Source organism: Mchenga conophoros, linkage group LG18 (assembly GCF_057382185.1).
Source record: "Mchenga conophoros isolate Kocher_MC1m ecotype Shallow Benthic linkage group LG18, M_conophoros_male_GT1.1, whole genome shotgun sequence".
Classification (NCBI taxonomy): domain Eukaryota; kingdom Metazoa; phylum Chordata; class Actinopteri; order Cichliformes; family Cichlidae; genus Mchenga; species Mchenga conophoros.
This window is the reverse complement of record NC_140543.1, coordinates 23,551,600-23,573,116: the sequence shown is the minus strand read 5'-3', so window position 1 is coordinate 23,573,116 and position 21,517 is coordinate 23,551,600. Positions and strand designations below refer to the sequence as shown.

The 21,517-nt window shown below is 40.4% G+C and overlaps 1 protein-coding gene across 1 annotated transcript; it reads right to left on the bottom strand.

The window, feature by feature from the left end:
- Positions 1-826: 826 nt before the first annotated feature.
- On the bottom strand, positions 827-11,094 carry LOC146553798 (dynein beta chain, ciliary-like). The gene is made up of 18 exons (XM_085253217.1): positions 10,795-11,094; positions 10,229-10,372; positions 9,870-10,087; positions 8,857-9,052; positions 7,955-8,054; positions 7,377-7,588; positions 7,046-7,279; positions 6,710-6,877; positions 6,140-6,256; positions 4,651-4,775; positions 3,948-4,143; positions 3,307-3,411; positions 3,009-3,200; positions 2,420-2,620; positions 1,958-2,293; positions 1,779-1,856; positions 1,638-1,693; positions 827-1,055 (listed from the first exon to the last, which is right to left on the bottom strand). Exons 1-18 carry the CDS (start codon positions 11,092-11,094, stop codon positions 827-829), a joined length of 3,207 nt encoding a protein of 1,068 aa, XP_085109343.1.
- Between the last annotated feature and the right edge of the window lie 10,423 nt (positions 11,095-21,517).

Genomic DNA, 21,517 nt, shown 5'->3' with positions numbered 1-21,517 from the left:
GATATTTGTAAATTTGTAAATCACTGCCTGTTTTTATTTACATATTACACACCATCCCAACTTTCTGGAGTTCAACCGTACCTTTACAAAGACGACCATATCCCATACTGCTTTGACAAGTATGATGTCAGAGCGACACTGCCGCAGCTGCTTGTATTCTGGGAAGCTGACCTCAAACAGATCAGCTGTGTCCTGCAACTTCTTCATTTCCATCTCCATCGTAGCTACGCCTCGATTACACTGCAGGCAATTTTGATATGTTATTTAAATTTTCTTTAATCACACACTGTGTACTACATTTGAAAGAAGTACTGTTAAGATTTCTCTTTTAACAGACACTAAAAGAAATGTGCCCCCTGCTCACCTTATCAATAAGCTTATATGACTCCTCCACACTGATTTTAAAGATTGACTCTGAACGAAATTGTTCTCTGAACTCATGCTGTTTGACCTAAAGTATGAAATCATATCAAATTAAGGATTAATGCATATCTGCCTCTACCTTTCTGTCTATCATTTTGCAGACACTGTGTGGGTTTCATATATATAATGCAGGAAAGAGGTTTTATGTGTCAGATATTGAGCTCTTTGCCAGACTGACATCCTACCCCAATCACACAAAGCCTCACCTCAAACCGAACACATTTCCTGCGGATAACTGAAACCTCATTTGACTGTAGTGGTGCCACCTCATGTTTGACCGTGAAGGCAATTTTTCGGACACTTTTCCACTTTTCCGGCAGCTCCTGTGTTGTGTGGGAAAGAAGCACTGATAACTGTACATATCGCCTATGATAAATGAAAAAATGTGTGTTTTTGAATTGGTTCACACTTCTAGCTGTGTGCAGACACTCTCTGGAAGCTGCTGTCCGTAGGTCTTTAGAAGTTCAGCGGTAGACTTGAGCGGTTTGAAGTGCTGTTCGTCGCTGATCTGTCTGTCTCGTATGGCCATGAGGTGCCCCATGATTTTCACAAGGCCTGCATAATCGCCATCTGACACCTTGGTGGAAAGGCCACATGCTGTGTCCTGGACAAACTGGGACAATTCCCTCACACTGTTAAATAGAGAAGAAGGGAGATGAAGTGAGGTTTCAGAGGACTGGCTTTAAAAAATGTCTTTTAAATGATAAAAAAGTTTTATTTATTTTGACTTTTATGTGTCTGACCTCTGGTTCACGTGGTTAAGAAGGTGCTCTTTGAACATCCAGCTCCACTTTTTAATGGCATTCATCAGTGTGTGCTTGAAGGGTCTGATATCTAGCTGTAGCCAACCACAAAACACCCTTCGGTCCTCCATTTTGCTCACTCGCACATACAGTGACTCAAACAGATTGATCTGAAATAATGAATAATTCAGTTATTATTGTTGCATTGCTTTCCAAATGTGAGTGAAATAAACCAAGGTTACAGCATAAATGGATCACAAATGTTGAACACACTTGTTCTTTAAAGTTGTCCAGGGTGGGTGGGTTCTTCTTTAGTTCGTAGTCGGCATACAGCTCAGCTTCCTCTGTACTTAATGCATGTCCATAAAGTAGGAACTGTCTCATAAATTCAGACCTGTGAACATATGAGACAAATTATTTCTGTACTTGCTAACAATCAAAACAAATCAGAAACAGCCACACACAGCTGACCTGTCATCAGTCCAGAGGTAGCGGTAGCTAGAAAATGATGCCTGGTACTCCCTGACCTGTAAATAAACACTTTCACAACTATTCGCCTGTAAACTTCATAAAATAATCTTCCACATGTGACCATAAAAAAATGTCACTAACCTTAGCGACAGATGCACGTGCCCGTGAGCGGATTATGTGGCACATGTCTGACAAATCCTCCATTTCATTAATGTCACCCTGCAAGATGGAAAATCAAGATTGCTTATGATAAGGGTCTGTTTACATGGAAATATATGTATGTATATGTATATGCATTTATAATCTAATCTGTGTGGTACCTGGTAGTTACTCAGCTGTTTGTGACTTGCCACTCTAGGAATGAGGGAAGCCATGCTTGTAATGTTGCCCACCATCTTATCCACAATATCATAGAAGTTACCAGTGTGGCTCAAGTCTAATGAAGGGTCAAAGGTCATCTCATTGCTGTTGAGAACCAACTGGACTTCAAACAGAGGTGTAATACGCTGAGCTGCATCTGTATTGTCCATGAGGTACTGCAGAGAGCAGCGTACTGCGCTGGTGAAGCCTGCCAGGATCATCCTGTCAACATACTCAGTATAGGCATGCCACTCACTGCTGTCAAGATCCGTCACACTGAGGAGAGACTGGTTCTCCTGAAAATTATGTGTTGAATGAAAAGTTTAAACACCAAATAAACATACACATGAATATCGGTTGTGTTAACATTTGCAATGTGTGCACAGCATCTCTCCAGCATGGAGATTATACGATGAATATACCTGCAGTAGTTTGTGTATCTGCTCCCCTGTACTAGTAATGAGAGCATGCTGTTTGGAAACACTCTCTTCAATGTCAGCGAAAACGAGGAGAGTAGAATCACGACTCTTTCTGGTAATGAAAGCCCGGCTGCTGAATTTACCCATCAAGGCCTGGATTGCTTCCACATTAGCTTTGCTCTTCTGGACACCACTAGAAATGCTCTGGCGATGGCAAAAAAAAAAAAGGAGCAACAATTACAGGCAATAATTATGTTTCCGGCATCATGTTGCTTTTTGTTTTTCAAGTGCTTGCTGTAGAGTTGAAGCGCTCTGAGATAGGGCTATAATTAAGAAAACTAGCTTGGCCCACACACAGAGGATTCTGGGGTTTCATGCAGACAGGCGACCGCTGGCTTTTTTAAAATAAATCAGCCCAAATGTTGATAGAGACAGTGTTTATTCTACTTAAAAAAGCAAAATCATTTAAATATGCTGCAAAATAGTGTCAACCAACACATGTACAGGAAACTCACCCATTAATGCAGGCACTGCCTTGCATCTTTTTGTTTGCTTTAAGTTCAGTACAACATTTCCTGCATATTTACAGTACCTGTGCCAGGTCTCGTGTACTCTGAATGTAGTCCCATAGGTCATCCTGAGCCCATGTCACTTCCCGGAGGGCCGGATTCAGCTGTCGTCTCATCCCATCCATCTCATCTTTGACCAGTCCCAGCTCTACAGCTAGGATGGTGCTGTGGAGCTGGTTGTACCACTGGGTCACCAAAGTCAGTGTTTGTGTGTACTGCATAATAAAATGCAGCATTAAAACCCCCAACATATTTCTAAAAAACACGCTTTCTAAAGAAAGCTGTCAAGTCCAGAAAACTGCTTGAGGGTTAATGACCTACCATGTGTAGTCTCTCTCGTTTAGAATAGAGATGAAGAGCTGCTTGGGGAATGTTTTGGGTCTTCAGCATGCCCAGATATTTCACTTCTCTTAGCACAGATGCTAACTGTGGAGAGTAACAACAAAAGAAAGTACAATCTGATTTCCATAGATTATAGTACATGATTTTGGAATAGATATCAGTTACCAAACACCTTCTCATATTTTATATTTATGTGTATCCATTGTTTCCTCCCATGGTGATTAATTATACTAGTAAAATATGCTTCATCTGTGTATCAAACTGCTGTTGCTACTTCTGGGGAATGTTTCACAAAGTGAGTTTAGTGGACAAAAATGTGGCTTTATTAACCTTGAGTTGAAAGAAATGCAGACAGAGGCACTAGTTTGAATAATGACTTAGCAGAGAAAAACACTCTATGAGCTCAATTTGATACTAGCAGGTTTTCTTCACAAAACCTTGAATTTCTCTCGATCTATCTCCTGCAGAGCTTAAAGAAGCAGTCTGACAAGTCATTTCACTTCTGAACTCATACAATCAAAATGACTGTGACTTTTAGATTTTCACCTTTACTTGCCTCTATGGAATATCTTTTATCTGTTTTTAAAGTCTGTTCAAAAATCAATCGTCTTTGGGCTTACACCAGGACTGAAGTTGACCTGGAAGAAGCCAGTTTCACTATCCAGTGCCAACAGTGGCTCCTTGAGGTGTGTTTCACAGATTTCTTCAAGCCCCTCGGTCCACTCTAAGAACATCTCCTCATCATGCTGGTCCAAAACCTCAAGAACGCGTTCACACCTCTGGAGGACATCTTGTGCCTCTGCACAATCCAGGGGCCTGAAAGAGAGACGGAGAAAGAAAGAGATAATGCAGGAAAAGAATTATATAGCAAGTGAAGTATAAGTCATGTGTATACTGTAAACATTTGGCAGAAACAGTAAAATAAATAAATTCTTGTAATGAATATGCTAAATGCAAAAAAAAAGGTGTTTATAACCAAAATACATATTTTAGGTGCACATTGTTGGTCAGATGATTAAATACAGGGTACATGAATCTGAAATATTAGTTACAGCTGACTGCTTAAAGCCTTGAATGTTTGATGTTCTTTTTAAATCTTTAAATAATCAATGGACACAAGATATATATTTTTTAAACTTTTTTCGGTTACTGCAAATTATAATAATAACATCAATGGATCTGCTGGGTTTCAAAACCCATGTATGTCAACTGAGGAAGGTAACATTTTATTGATTTAATACCCTTAGTGATTAATAACCAAGTGCTTTGCACCAAAAAATACTCTAAAATCATCCTTATTGTGTTTATTAGGTAGGTTCTTACATGTGGGGCAGCTGGCAGAGGTTACTCCTGTGAGTCAGAATCCGGCTTCGGAGCTCCTGCGACCATTTGAGGTTACCGGCCACTTGAGGCATATTCTTTCCCAGGATCGCAAAACCTGACTGCAGCTGAAACACAAGGTTTCATGCCATTTGGCTGACAGCTTAATCTTTCAAATCACTTTGAGTTAACACTCTCACGCGGAAGTATGTGGACCTCAGTGCCATTTGTGTCATCTCAAATCTTCTGCTGTGGCTACAATTAACATGTAATGCATGCAAACTATTTATGAAGCAGCTGTTACAGCACTATGTTTCCGCTGTAATTAACGACACTGTTCTCGCTGGGTGTAAGAGCAGTGAGCTGTGGATGTTTACATTTCTATGCAAGTGTGCAAAGGCTCTGTTTACATATTTTTAATAATATTCATATTATTTAAATTAAGCTCCCAGTATACAGGAAATAATAATAATAATGGATTGGATTTATATAGCGCTTTTCAAGGCACCCAAAGCGCTTTACAATGCCACTATTCATTCACTCTCACACTCACACACAATGTATTTCTTAGCAGTGCCATTTATTTTGTGAATACCAGCTGGTGTTAACTTTATGTCTCTCACAGTGTCCTGTGTGTCACAGCACTGTGCTGGGTCCAAAAACTGAAGACACAGAACAATCCCAAATGAAATCTCATCATTTTGTTTTTCCTGTGTGTCAGACAACCTACATTGTAAACATATAAACATACAATAACTGTAAATGAAAACATGTAATAAGTGCACATGTGCTTAAACAAAGATGTCTGGTTATTTGATTAAAAAAATGCCTAATGTGCTTCAGTAATTAAAAATAATAGCCAAGCATTGTAATCTTAATTACAACCCTTGTAATTTTTAAAAAAAAAATTCAGTCTAAAATCTCTTTGGGGCAACTGAAAATCAAATTATGTATGCAGGAAAAACCCAGGTACCCAGAGACATTATACAACTCACTGCTAAGACAAAAATGAAGTGTTTTAAATTGCTAAACTTGATCAAACCGTTAATTAATACACACATAAAACACTCACAACACACACAGACACACGCGTAAAATACGGCAGCTGAATCGTGGCGTATTGTGAAGCAAATGTGTGGGAGTAATTAGGAACATAATTTCAATCTGTCTCACCCCATCTTTGTGTTGATCAAGTATAAACTGGCAGTGGCCTACTTCCTGGCTAAACATGTCCAACAGCACACTGTAATTAGGTGAAAACAGCTGGTGGATTCTGGGTCTCTCAAGCAGGGTGCCAAACATCTTCAACAGCTAGATGGAACAACAGCAGCTTTGTGACATTTTGTACATTCAAGGCACAAAACATGTACACACCACTAGTTGAAATCCCCCAAAACAACCAAATGATGCTATTATGTTAACTTGCTAAATGTCGTACACTTGCTACTTTAAGTAAACTACTAAATGATTTTTAAAGGAGTAACCGGCCTACCTTAAAGGCTGACTTCAGGTTTTTGGAGTGCTGAAAGGCCAAATTGAGGACAGTTCCCAGCCTTTGGTCAAAATCTTTGTTCTGCTCCAAGAAACACCTATAGTGGTTCACAAAATCCTGAGAAGGCATTAGAGGGGAAATGATGGGTATTTTGAGAAGCCTTTGTGATTAAAAAGCTTTGATTCAATTTAAATTATTAGACAATTTCATTCCATAAAATTCCTCCTTAGCTCATTTAATCAGTATTGACTGGATTAACACATACTTGAGAGAAATATATTATAACACAGATCAATTTCTGATCGAGTTCCTGTTCTGAGCCACGCTGAAAACTATTGTAAAATATCCAGTAAATTAAATATTGATGCGCTGACTAATAATGACTCCTGCCACTTGTTCTTGTGTGTTGCTTAGCAACTACTCTGCTTTTCTACCTTTCAATTATTGTACTGCTGGGCAGAAAAATAAAATATAATTGTTATTTTTTATTATTTGCCTGTGCCAGCCAATGCCACAATTAAAGAGCAGCGTGATATTAAAAACAACGGCAACTCTCTCAGTAGCTCTCACGTCATTAGTGCAGTCCAAGGGGTCATATTTGCTCTCTCTAAGGGTCCGCCAGCGGTCATGAAACTCCTCACTCATGCTGAAGACCATCTCACTTAAGATTTTCCCTCTGGATCCACCTAATTCAATTTTCTCCAGCTTCAGAAAGTCCAGTGCTGTTGCAAAAAGTTCCTATGAGTGAAATGAGAAAAGACAGTGATGGATCAGCATAATATCGTGGAGCTGAAGTTCAAAAATATGCATTTTCATGCAGATTTACTTGATTAAAAAAATACTCCCTCCTTTATAGGAGTGAGAGATGTTGATTTTTCAATTTTCCTGGAAAACCAAGATACAGACCTCGATCATAAGAAGCCTTTCCATGATGCAATCTGAGCGTTGAAACACAAGTTTCGCTGGAAAGTCCCAGAGCTTGATGCTCTGTGAGTGTTTGTAATACTTCGGGATCTGCTCGCGGTAAGTGTGAAACAATTTCTTGAAGGTGCGCAGAACTGAGATGCTTATCTGTACTCTCTCCATCCCTTCCTCAAGCTCCATCTTAAACAACTCTTCAGGGATTAAATAGGCAAAGGCCTGTATTCAGACACAAAGTCGTTACAGAGATAAATTTTTAATTCCTCTTCCTTCGTCTCCTTTTCATCACATGTGCACAGACATGCATCACCTGTACCTTTTCAATGATCAGGTTGCAGAACTCCTGCAGAAGCACCACCATTCGCTGAGGAGTGCAGTAATACTGGGAATGACTCCAGATGAGGCAGAGCGTGTGAAAAAGAGGAGGTAATAGCGCATCCACCTGTGGAAAACTCTTCTCCTCCAAGTTTGTAATCAGTCTCCTTAGAGGGCGTAGATACAGATCTATGTCTTCTGCTTCCAGCACGGCTGTGATAATTACATCCACAAGTATCAGTCGATAACGTGAACATAATGGGGCATTTATGGTGCTCTAAAAGGTGTGATCTCTGATTACATTTATTTAGCACCAGTGTAAACATGATATCTGCACTTCCCATGATTGTTAAGTGAGCATGATGACACAGAAAATGCAATGAAAAGGCAAAGTATAGAAAAAAAAAGGTTCTGTTAGGGTAACAATGCTGTAAAATTCTGGGTTCAGTAAGCATAAAGAAAAATTTATGCTTGATCTGTTTCTTAAATTAAACTAAATGGGAGCTGGAGCTGTCATACTCATGTCATGATGACAAAACAAATTAAAGCCTTGATGAATGAGAAGTAATGCTGATCTACCCTCATTGACTTTGACGCAGACGTCCTTGAAGGCGGAGTAGTAACTGCTCTTGACTCTTCTCAGGATCTCCACGATCTGCTCCACTTTGGAGCTGCGGATCTGGAACCAAGGATCTCATATTAACATGCACTGACTTATTATTTCAAGAGTATAATAAATGTACAGGTTTTGTACTACACTGACAACTTTCGTCATTGCTGCCCTCTCTGTTCATCTGTATTGGTGTCAGTGCGCCCCAGGGTGGCTGTGGCTACAATGTAGCTTGCCATCACCAGTGTGTGAATGTGTGTGTGAATGGGTGGATGACTGGATATGTAAAGCGCTTTGGGGTCCTTAGGGACTAGTAAAGCGCTATATAAATACAGGCCATTTACCATTTGACACAGGGACACATCTCAACATTAAGCATCGCATACAATGAATATAAAGTAAAATTTCATTAGTTGTCAGGTTTCCTTCCTGTATATTGTGATTCCACTAGAGCACCCCAGCATTCACAGCTCTTTAAATGGACTGAAACAAGCTGACTCTTTAACCTTCCCTTTAAACGTCCCTTCTGGATGATCATTCTCCAGAAGTCTGCCATTGCTTGTGAGCTGTGCTGTCAGTACTTTAAAGGTGGCTGTACCTGTAGCAGATGACTATATAAAGAAATCCAGGAGGAGCTGATGTCAGCTCCTTGCAGCAATAGAAAATAACAAGTGGAAACTCACTATTCAGAGCAATCTGGAGGCTGAGCTTTGGCTCACGGGGACGACTTTTATATACCTCTACTGTTATTTAACTTTGGACGCATTTAATAAACATTTAACATACATTTAACATACATTACATACATTTTTTTTGTTCTTTTTAAACTAATGAATAACACGAGTCTTATACTTATTTTATAACGTCATACTTGTGACTGGATGCCCAGCAGGTTTTCCCTTTGAGCTGCCCAGAACTGAAGCTCCACGCTGGGGCCTGGGTGGTTTCCCTGAAGCAGCATCATACCAGAGTCTTTCTTCAGCACACTCCATATCTGTCCGGACCACTGCACAATCAGAGTTTCTATAGAGTATAACAAGCCACGGTCCAGTGGCCATCCAGTGTGGCTGAGAGGGACAGAGTGAGAGCAATCAGTCTGGATAAAAATAGAAGTGAGCTACTGAAGCTATACGTACAATACGAACGCTACAAATGAGGTACTGTATATTATTTCTCTAGGACATTGTTAATGCCAACCAGCGTTTACCAGTGCCTTTACTAATGTAACTTCTTGTTACATTATTCAATTACCTCTTACTCCATACATTCTTCAAAAGTCTGACAATAGCCAAGTATGTAAACCCTCACTCTTCACTATTAAGCTAATATCAGAAATAAAACGAGTTACTGTAGGACTTTTGCGCTAATGACTTAACTCCACTGCTTAAACTTTGTCAGACTTAGCTGTTTAACTGACGATGCTGTGTTGAAGGCGTTTTCCAAGTTCCTCAAGGTCTCAAGGTAAACTTTAGCTAACATGAAAGAAAAACATTCCGCCACTGTGCAGCAATTTGTCTAAACTTGACTCAAGGAGAAAACAAATATGACAGCTGACCCTGCTTTTTCACTTTCTGAATCCCGTCTTTTGTCTTGTTTCTTGTAAAACACAAGGACGCCCACTTTTCTTGTAATATGTCTGACAAACGGAACATTTTCATCGACGAACTTGACCAGAAAACAGCCTGTTTACCAGGTAAATGCTCCCCATGCCCTGCCCCTTTCCATCCTGAAAAAAGGGCGGCAAATGAAACTTTTACAATTATAAATTATAATTAAAAATAACCGATTAATTCGGAGACACCATTCAAAGCCATCGCAACACTTTAAAAATTCCCAACATTCTCAGCTATAATTTGGCTGTCTGTGTATTGTGACACCACCGACCTTAGCACAATGTCCTGAGGTCGTGCCCTCTCCACGTACAGGGGTAGGGGCAGCAGTGTTCGCCCCTCGGCTCGGCCTCTCAGAGTGACCACCTTGCTCCTCAGCTTCTCCAGGTGCCTGTGGATGTCATCAGACACCACCCTCGGCCAGGACTCGTGGTTGAGACCGTTGGATAGCACACACACCAGCACCTGTATGAAGAGGTGTTCATAAGGTAGCTATACACGCACACAAATTACACAAGGACACGTACACAGAACTTACCAGAAAAACTGTAAACCAGAAAATTTTGCATCCACAGTCAACATATATGAAAATGTGCACTTGTAGACATCCTACACCTGAACACACTACCCAACCTCAGATATGACAACAGGCAGGTGCTCCATTGGGTATCCAGGTACTTCTCCCAGCCTGAACTGGTGTCTGAATCCTTCTCGGGAAATTCTCTTCACGCCCTTCTTTAGGACACACAGCAGCTTGGTCTTCCATGGCGGGGATGTCTTCACAGATGAAAAAACAGTGGGAATGCTTTCAAGAACATTGAAAGCACTAGAAATAAGTAGCGACTTATTTCAGAAAAATGTGTATATTAGATGGAGTGCAGATTACAAACCCAGGAGTTTCTGTTAAACACCTGTGTACCTGTATGCCAGCTTTTGTCACTTATAGGAACTAAATTCACTAAAGATTGTGAAAATATGTGTAGAAGCCTACAATATGTGTATCATAACTGTATCATAACTGTTCCTCTTATGTTTACCTCAGAGATGTTAGTATAAACAGTTTATGCTCTATTAAATATTTATTCAAGACTGGGTGGGGAGATGAAAACAACATTTATAAAAGCAGTTGCCTGAATTTTTCATCACTTTTATCTGTATACATATACATTTATCATTGTCCTTCTGTGCATTTATCTTACTTGAGCATCCCCTGCATGCAGTGTCCCTCCAGGTCCAGTGAAAAGCAGCAGCCTGTTAGTCCAGATGTGGTCCAGAAAATCCAGTATAATCTTCTGGTTCTCATCAGCACCAATGAAGCGGTTCCACTTATCTGTCTTCACTCTCAGCACATAGAAGGCCTGCTCCCGGAGGAAGTCCACTCTCTCATCTGACAAAACCACCCCGGCTTTGAGAGTGGGCTCCTGGGAGGCACGCACTCCCCCAGCCCCTCCGCTGCCTAAACCTCCACTGCTGCTTCTCATGCTGGTGGCTTCAGCCATGAAGCTCTTAGCGGGCAGGAAGGACACAACAATGTGTAGAGGAATGTGAAATAAGAAAAGAGTATCACCAACAGTGAGCTAACAGGTATGTACTTACCAGTCCTTCTTGTCAAATATCTATAACAACCTATGAAGCTATAAACTGGTATTTCCCAGCACATAACATGGATGAGCTCTTTCTACTCAACAAACTTTTCCTTCTCTCTTCTCCAGGTATGAAAAGTGATACACTTCTTGATGGGCAGGTGACGAAGCACTACGGACTGCCTTCATTACCCTGAATGGAGGTGGCCATTTATGTAGCCTGTGTGCCCTGCAATCCTATCCTGTAACCTGAGCCTTCAGAGGAGGCCCAACTGCAACAACTACTCCAGTGCAGGTAATGTTTCACCTTAAATATGCATATATATTGATGTGTGATGAGCTTAATATTATTAAGAAACTCAAATGATGTAATTTATATTATAGGTGTGTCTTAGGGAAACAAAACATACTGTACAGGTTTCCCTAAAGAGTTTCTTATTCTAATAATAAAGCAAAATACAGAGAAAAAATATCCATTCGACTAATTTATCAAAGTACACAGCTTTGTTTACGTCCTCTTTATCTAACCTTTGCAATGTGTATCATTGCCACCTGGGGGCAGTTTGGTACAGTGCTTCTGACAGCATCCTTCTTTCTGTAATCCAAAGTGACCCTAGCCATGACATCCTATTATATATGTTATGCCATTTGTGTAAAAATGTGGAAAAATGGGACATTTCTCTAACTGTGTTACTTAAAATACCACAGCAATGATTACCCTTTTAAAGATCCTGCAATTTCTGAGTTTAACATTAATACAAAGATGTAATCATATCCCAATTTCAAATGAGCTGACTGGAGAGTCTGACATTTCAGTGCGGTGCTAACCTTATAGTTACTTATGGCAATGTAATATCCACCAATAGATGACACAAGCGTTCTTTGAACAGAAGGCTAGTTGAAAAGATCTAATGAAGTTTAATTAATATTTTACTTTAATTACTTTATTTTTTTCCTGGTATATGCCTATTCCATATATCCAGTCCATGCATATGACACATGGAGGTTTATATCTCTATTTTTCAAAAGTCTGTTTTTAACAGCCAATAATCCACTGCTCTCCAAAGGAATTTGTCCTTTCTGTAATCTGTTATTCCACGTCTCACTGTGTTTGTGTGAGTAAAACCATGTGTGTGCTTTCATGCATGGGCTTTCACACGCTCATTTTATATGTGCAGCTTGAATGAATGTCCTTGTTACAAGTGAAGGTGACATTTTTGTTGGTTTTAACGTATGTATGTGTGATTGAATGTGTAGGGGTTTTGTGTGTGTGTGTGTGTCTGTATATGCCAAGCCAGCGCCGAAGGCTAGTGAGGGTGTCCCTTAGGTCTCTCCACACACTGTATCTAAGCCCATTTGAGCTGGCTGACAGCAGGAGCATGACTGCCCATCTCTCTGACCTCATGCCCAATGTCAGCTCTTCTCTGCAGGGTTGGAGGGGATGGAGGCCAGAAAAAGAGATCTTTGGGCAATAAGGGAGAGGGAACCAACGGAGAGACAAAGGAGGAAAAAAGGGTGTATGGCGGGCTGGAGAATGAGGAGAGGCAGTATGCACACAGAATACAAATGAAAGCGAGAATGGAGTGATGAAGAAGTAGAAGAGCACAACAGCAGAAAAGAGATACGCACTTAGGGATAAATATTAAAGTGTACTACTGAACACTGCTGAGCAATCTAAACTGGAAGGGTGAGACCACATGGAAGAAGTATCCCCAGGCAATATTTAATCTCCGTGCTCTTGACTGTAACTGAAATATCACCTGTGAGTGGATGTAACATTAGTCTCCAGTGTAGCGTAAGAAAGCAGCTAAATTCTTTTCTTTTTAAATCTCTGAGCAATGTAGTTTTAACCTGAAGCATCTCCCCCATTTCTTTTTTCCCCTCCACTGTTTCTGTACCTCTTTTCATTGCTCTCCCCATTTGTCGTTGCCATGGCTACGTGTTGCTTGACAATCAGGCTGCCGTTCTTGAGCTTCAGCTGGGCTCACTCTCTGCCTCGCTTCTCAACCGCTCCTTCTACTCCTGTCCTCATCACGCTTTTCCCTGTCCTCACCCAGGAGGAAATTACATGTAGATGAGCTCGAGGTTTGTGTATCTTTCAGTCACGCGCATACACACACACACACACACACACACACACACACACACACACACACACACACACACACACACACACGTGCGCATACACACAAACACACGCACTTAGAAAATGATGACCATCATCTCCTCGGCACTGTAGGAGTCTCAGACAATTGCACTTTGGTACTACTCACCGTGGCTTTTTTCATTTTGCATTTTAGTCTCTGGGCAAAATCGACGGATTCATTTCAGAAGCAGTCGGACTCAGGGGAGGCTGAGAAATGTATGAAAGAGGAGGCTCGAGATGAGAAAAAAGGAAGACGTGAACTCAGTGAGAAGGAAGTCACTGGGAGAGAAACTGAGAGAGTGACAGAGATGGCTAATGCGTGCACTGTCAGACATACACACATATGTAATGACCATTTTGAAGCTTTCCTCCTGTTGCTGGCTGGCTACCCATGAAACCCCATCACGGATGGCGGTTGCCATGTATGGTTTGTGTGTGTCCAGATGGTGCTGACCAGATGTCCCTCCCAGGGTAGATGAAGTAAATGGAGCTATTACAGTAATGACCGGCACACACATCTGTCTCATACCTCTGCATGGCTTCCAGCTCTTTTCGACACACACACATGCACGCACAAGCGAAGACACACAAAAGCACTACTTACGAGAATCAGCAAACTCTATAATGATGTATACTGTTATACTGTAGAGTTTTGTTTTTCCTTTTCTTTTATTAATTTAAGCAGCCTTTTGACACCTCAGGGACCCTAAAAAGAGAGTAAGTCTGGGTGAAATGTAGCTGCTCTTGTCAAGGTTACTTTGCTTACTCCTTCTGAGCTCTTCAGCCTAACCCTATGTTACAAGCTCGCTCAACTCTGCAACTTCAATATTGTCCCTTTCATCACTCCAATGCAACCCACTTCAAAAACTGCCCCCTCTTTCGTGCCTGTGTTTTTTTTTCCAAATGTCTTTGGTGTTTTCGTCATATCTGAAATGAGTCAAGAGAAGAGGACAATTCGGACGAGCCAGCAGGGGCAGATGGTCTCTTTGTAGTTAGAAGAAAAGGCAGGGTGTCACCAGCAAGCGCTTCCTTATCAGAACCTTTCTTTGTTCTGCAAAGGTCTTTCTCCTCTGTCTGGACTCAGTGATATTTGAGAGGCAGGTCCGTGTACACAGAAAGGGGTTAGAGAGCATGGCCAATCTCCCATTGTGTGTGTGTGTGTGTGTGTATTTAAGCCCTGAGCTTGCGCTCCTCTGAGTATATCAAGTGTGAGCATGTGCAGATGCTCGTGTTTTTTTTGCTTTTAGTTCTGGGGGAACCCAGCACCTTGTGTCCAGAAACGCTGAGTCCATGCTGACCACTTCCAGGATATTGTTCACCAAGTCAACACTGTGAAAGAGAACACCTTTATTTTGCTGGCAAAGTGCTGCAGTGTCCCATCTAAAATCTGCACATACAGTATTTTCTGTATTTAAAAAAACAAAACAGCAAAACCCAAACAGCATTGTTCTGTGTTAGAGAAGGGGAGTTTTATTTTAGAGCGATTTCACCTGGGGGTACTCTCAGGAGACTCATTAAGCTTTGCTGAAACAAAGAGATGCACTTGAATTTAAAGTTATGGTAACTTCACCAAGTGGGAGGGGATGGCGTTGGGTTCCACGCATGCTAAAATCCTGCAGATGGGGCTGTTTCCCTATGAGGTGCGGCAGAAATTCCCCGGGATTGTCTAAGCTAAATATCCACCATGTCTTATCTTCTTGTTGCTTGTGGCTACTCATATAATGCTATTGATACGAAGCATATAATCCTATGCTTCATATCAATAGCTGATTTACATTTGGCAAGTGCACTGCATGCCTATATCCAGCACAGATTCGAGCTATGACACACACACTGACCGTTCCCTTGGTATTTGCCTTGGAGAAAAAGTATTGTTTGTATTGATTTATCATCATCTGCTCACCTCAGAGATATTAAGACCATAAAACAATAAAAGAAGAATGAAATACACCTGGGTAACCTCTTGGCAAATACAAATGACAAGACTCCAGACTGCAGTAGAATTACATTTAAGAGTACAAATTCTGGAAAGATGATGAAAGAAGGAGAAGTAAAATTTCTATTTCTTACAGTTACTTTAATGTTTACCAGGATGACAATAGTAAAGCTTTTAAGCGCAGTTGTTCTACGTTAAGACATGTGCTTTATTTAAAAAACTGTCCTGCTGTGCGATTAAATAAAGAGTAATGGCATAATGTAGCCTATATCTTTTTCATGCTCAGTGGTTTAGCCAAATGAGGTGAAAGGAGAAGAGCGTTTCCATGGTTCCATTAAAATATATCTGAGGACAAAGCAGGGAGTTGAACATACTGATGCACTAACTGCAGCTATCCTCCTTCCAAATGACTATACTACTTTGTGTGATTGGCTGCCACAGTACTTGGCTGTTGCATGTGTAGATGTACTAATGACGGTAGATGGAGAGGAAATGATAGAGTGAGGTCTCATTCTGATGAATAAAATCGTGGGCCATCAAGTCTGATTGTCTGTCATTTTGGTGCCATTCATTCATAATTGTTACAGTGGCCAGTTTAATGTTGCATGTAAGTTAACTGTGGTGGTATCCATTGTCATTATTATCAAACAGACCTTGTTCTTCCAGTGTTATCGTATGCAAAGTGGATGTCATTGTGCTGAAATGCTTCGGGAAACTGATTTATTCTTAGAGCCAGAAGACCAGGGCTTCAGCAGCTAGCTTGCGGTGTGTTTGGTTTGCTGCTCGATTACATTTTTAAAAAGATTTTTTTGTGTTGAACTACCTGAGAGGGACTCGTTTGACAATAAAGCAAATTTTACTCAAGGACAAATCTGCATGATGGATTTTGTAACATCCCTTCTGAGTGGAAGTTTCTTTCTCCACTCAAGAGACCTTTCCGGGTATCTCACTTTTATTCGGAGTGGGGAACTGGAAACTGGGGGGGTCGGCTATACAGTCCAGCAGCTTGGTAAGTGTGAGAAGACTTGCAGTGAAATAATATGTTGAGTATTATCTGATATAAACGTACGACTGTTCCCACCACTAACACATGACCCTACGCTGTGTTCACTGCATCATTCCATGTTTTGGCACTGATCACCACCTGCACTCATGTATATATCTTTCTACGTAGCACTTTTAATTCTTATTCTTACTTTTATTTTTTCATGTCTATTTAAGCGCAATTTATGACAGTATGTTTGCACTGAAGCACCGCAGCAATTTCCTAATGTTGTAAACCTGCTCAACATTTGGCAATAAAACCCTTTCTGATTCTGATTCTGATTCTGATTCTGATTCTGATATTTTCAGTGTTTTTCGGTATATAAATGAGTGTCCTGAACTTAATTTGGGTGATTTCTTCACTTTTTCTACAGTGCCAAGTAAAAAAGGTCCATTATTCTGGTTTATGGGAAAAATCTGACAGTTCTACCAGCCACATAATGTTTAAATTATTCCATTACCATTCTAGTGGACTTAGCCTTACATCAGTGGGGATGATGAAGCCTGGTTACAAAACACTGAAAGTCTCACAGTGTTGAATGTGTCTTTCCAGAAAGATAGAAATTGAGATGATGCATGAAAACATGTGCGCACACAAACAAGCAAATAGATTAGGCATTGATCAGGGTTAAGCTTTGATCTCTGTGTGAGAGCATGCCACGTCCAATCGATAACTTTAATTCAGCCTCAAGTGTGTGTTTGCATGATTCTGTCTCCCACATCTCTCACTGTAGCATGACTATTTGCATGCACGCAGACACACAGTTGTATTCTTGCTTTTCTCAACCCTTACAGAATTAAACACACATACACATCAGCCTGATTAGGTGACCTGCAGGGGTTAGGCCTAATGACAAACAAACTCAGCGTGTGCACAAACACTTCAGCTCCTCAGATGAAATATAGATTTTCTCCTGTCCCAAAAGCTGATGGGTATTAGCTGAAGGTTTGTGTGTGTACGTTCACTCGTGTGTAATCTTGTTCTTCAGATTGTGTTGTATGGAAAAAGGAGGCACGAGGGAAAAGCATGTAAGTGATTGGATGCTGCTTTGTTACTGTTAAAGACCCTCTCTCCAGGGAACAGTTGGCTAAATAACTGATTTTTTTTCTGCCTGTGTGTGTGTTTGTCTTATAGAATAATAGGACTGTTATATTATCCTATGGGAAATACATGGACATTTCTTACTGATTGCAAGGACCCTAAGATTATTCAAAATCTTCCTAATGAGAGGATATCTGTGTATACAGCATTTGTTCTTGTGTGCTTAGTACTTTATTATGCATGAAAAAAAAAGTGTGCCTCCAGCAGAATTGAATTTCTTACAGTGGCCTTTTAAACATTTTGTACACAAACTGAATCAGACATATTATATACTGACATACTGTATATGCTGTTTTTGTACATACAAAAAGCCAGCTTTGATTACTCAGATAACTTTGATGAGCATCTTACAACAAAATGGAAAAACAATGCATTAAATTTTACTTTAAACAACCAGTAATTCAGCAAAAAGCAAGATCTCCTGATCAGGCTGCTTGTAGCCCACTGTAAAACAACCAAGGCATTCACTGACAACATGCCAACTCATGTTAGGTTAATTACTTATCCTAAACTGGCTGTAGGTCTGAATATGAGTGTGAATGTTTGTCTATCTCTCTGTGTTAGCCATGTGATGGACTGGAGACCTGTCCAGAGTATAGCTCACTTCTGACCCTATGACAGCTGAGATAAGCCCAAGTTCCCCCCATGAGCCTGAATTTAAAAAGTGTTTAAAAAAATTAAAGGATGGATGAAAGGATGTAGTCGTCATGGCCCAGTTGTCATGGCCCAGTAAACACTTCCTATTTTTATTTATAAAAGGCTCTTTACAAAACCATTTCTGTCATTGTGAAGTTGCCACTTATTAGCTGTGAAATGTTCCACGAGGTGTTTTTTTTTATTGTTGTTTTGAAATGTGAAAATTTAGAAATTTCAGATTAGCATATGTATGAAAAAGTTTCAGCATTTGAGGTCTTGCCTTTGTTTAGATACAATGTTCAGGTGATTTCCACTTCATTTCCCTTTCATTTACATTTTATAAAGATCCAATTTTTTTTTTTGGGGGGGTGGGGTGGGGGGGGGGGGGGGGGAGAGGTTGCAACATGATTTCTTTCTAAACCACTGGCTTTAAAAATCTTTTACATGCTGCTTTGTCACAATTTCATACTATTTAAGCTTCATCAGTTAACATTTCAAATGATTGTATCATTAAAATGACTCGCAAACAGATTACAGTGAGTCATAACTTTAATTATATTGCACAAAGTGCTTCTCTTTCGGAGTAGTCTGTATTCTCTCAGCTTCTTTATGAAACTTTTCAGATAGCTCCAATTCTTTCAATATCACTGTTTTTAATGTTTTTAATGTCTTGTATCTGTGCCTATAACTATGTGCTTGTGTTTGAACTTGCACCATCCCAGCCTAGGTTAAACTAAGTGGCTGTCTGGCACAGGCATCCCTTGATTATCTTTATTTATTCTCCCACCAACTGTTCCTCTGCTCACACACACCCCCACCAACACAATCACACACACACCTCCTGCTAAAAAGCTAATCTTTTTGTGCTAATGAAAGGTATTGGGTTTCCTAACAGGCTTTTAAAGGAAGGTGATGGATTGAGGGATAGATGGATGGAGGGAGGGGAGAAGGGACATGCGGACAGGAAAAAGTGAGCGGGAGGTGATGTGTCAATAAGCACATCAGCGTGATCCCTTTCAGACTGTGAGGTGTGCATATACTGCTAATGTATGCATTCATACCCTAACACACTCACACGCACCCACTCATGCCTTTAGTTGCTCATAAATCTCTGGGCAAAGCATAAAAGCAGGTATTTTGGTGCCAATACGCCGAGAGATGAATTGTAGGCGATGTCTCCACCTTGACCAGCGCTATGATAAATGCCCGAAGGTGCATACGCATGCACTTCAATGTATCACATTTGGAAGTTTAGGCTCTGTACAGAGAGGAATTCATTATGCGATAATTTTTGTTTCAACAAAGAAAGACACGTCTTCCTTTAAAGCGAACTCAATCCACAAAGAAATGATTAAAATATGGTAATTAGGAGTGATATTGTTAACTGATGTGTTGTTGTCCTTGTGTCCTAGCTGGATTTAATGATGTGAGAATAATGTTAATGATGCAAATGATAATTAAAAGAATTATTCCAGGACATTGGACAGTTTCCAAACTGAAATGATCACTGCTCTCTTGTTTTCTCAGTTTTCCTCCTCATCACCTTTCTCCAGGTGAAAGACTCGGGGTTGTATTGGGAGTTCCTGCGCTTCTGCTCTTTTCCCCATTCTAATAAAGCTGATAATCATTTGTTTCCCAATCACATTAGCATGCCAGTAATGAGAGGGGTAAGTCAACCATTAGAATATGATCCATAATTCATTGTTGACTCCCATTCATTACCCCACTCCAGTGAATGTTTAATAAGAGTGTGTGTCTGTGTGTGTGTATGAGTTGTGGATTTGTGACTTTGCATCTCAGTTGACATCTAGAGTGCCAGTGGATTGTTTGTGCCCATGGAAATTTACATGTTGGACTCTGTAATCTGCTTTTTCCCATATGCATTACGTAACTTATGAATGACGCTACCAACAACTTTAATTGGAAATATATGCAAGAGTGCATTACTGTGCATCTGTTTATGTGTGTATGGGTCTCTCCTGCTCTCCCTCTCTCTGTCTCTCACTTTCTGTCTACCCTCCTGTAAGTGGAGCAGACAGCTGTTATCAGGCGCTGACAGCATCCTCCCATCTACTCCCTCCTTCTTCTGTCAGTCACAGTATATTGTCACCAAGTCACCATTTAAATAGCCCTTTTCTCCTCTATTTACTCAACTAAATGTGCGAGGTGTCCGCACATGCATGCATGCATACAAAAGTGAATAGTACTCCCCTTTCCCTCCCGTGCTGTGATCTCCTCTGCTTTCCCAGACTCTCCCCTCATCTTCTCTCTCTCACTTTCTCTGGAAAAAGACAAACACTGCAGGTTGATTAATACATAAGAATTCCCCAAACACCTTCATTAGGTTCCCTACACTGCAAAATTACTCCCTCAATAAATAAATAGTTGTTAAAACCAGCTGGAACATCATTAATGTCCGGCTCTGTGCCAGAGGAAAGTTACCTCAAGTTGTGTGTGTGTGTGTGCATGCATGCCTTTTGGCAGCCAGCTAATGAGATGCCTATGTTTCCCTCCATTAGTAGTTTATTAGATAGCATGGGTCGCTGAGGTTTGTAAAATACAGTAAGCTTAATTTAGCACATTTGGCACTAGAGGGGCATAGGGGACTTAAGGAAGTATCGGGGCCATGAATAACTGGCATAGCTTGGGATGTAAATTAGTTGACCATAGCCATCCTGTCCTTCAGATAAGCATTTACTTTTTAAACTGCCTGAGAGGTGCTGATGACTGTGAATATAATTGTGTAACCACGACTCGAACCACCCTGTGAATGCTACATATTTTTGTTACTGCTTTAAAAGCTGCTGATCTGTGTTATTTTTAATTCTTGTCAGTGGCTACTGTGGTCGTGCTGAACCTCCCAGAGGTCACACTGCAATCAAAGAGACTCACCAATGCTGACATTTTTTTAGTTTTTTTGCTTACTTATTCTATTAAGGGAGCAGACTTTGTGCAGATGGTAGTCTTTTATTCTAAACAAACAGCTGTTGCTGCCGTTGCTAATGTGTTGAATTATTCACCTTCTCGGTATACTGCTCTCAGGAAAGGACCTACCTGACACTGGATGTTTAAACAGAAAATGCTGCAGAGGCTTTGATGATTTGGTTAAAGGTTGTAGTTCTTTTCAGAGTGATGTTTTAGAGAGGCACAAAGGCAAGGTGGGTGGTTATATATTTGTAAGTAACATACAGTGCACTATATCTTGCCATTTAATTAGCATATAACATGCTTACACAATGCAATGTATGTTTTTTGCACACAGTTTTTGGCACATGTGGCCGAAATGTTATACAATGAATTTTTTAAATGTAATACATGTAATACAAGGCTAGGCACAACAAATACAGCTCCGAATAATGTTTTTTACTCTGATTTTATTCTGAAGCATCCAAACAGACGTGATTAATTATATATATTTATTTATATTTTATTTATTTATATCTCCAGGGCACTGATGCATCTTATAAGTTGGCTC

What these genes read in the sequence shown, in the direction of transcription:
- LOC146553798 (XM_085253217.1), bottom strand. Translation starts at nt 11,094, where the DNA reads ATGGCTGAAGCCACCAGCATGAGAAGCAGCAGTGGAGGTTTAGGCAGC. An exon ending in CTGCGTCAAAGTCAATGAGG is followed by an intron (nt 7,589 to 7,954) that starts GTAGATCAGCAT and finishes TAATTATCACAG; the next exon opens with CCGTGCTGGAAGCAGAAGAC. An exon ending in TACCTCTGGACTGATGACAG is followed by an intron (nt 1,056 to 1,637) that starts GTCAGCTGTGTG and finishes TCTATTTAACAG; the next exon opens with TGTGAGGGAATTGTCCCAGT.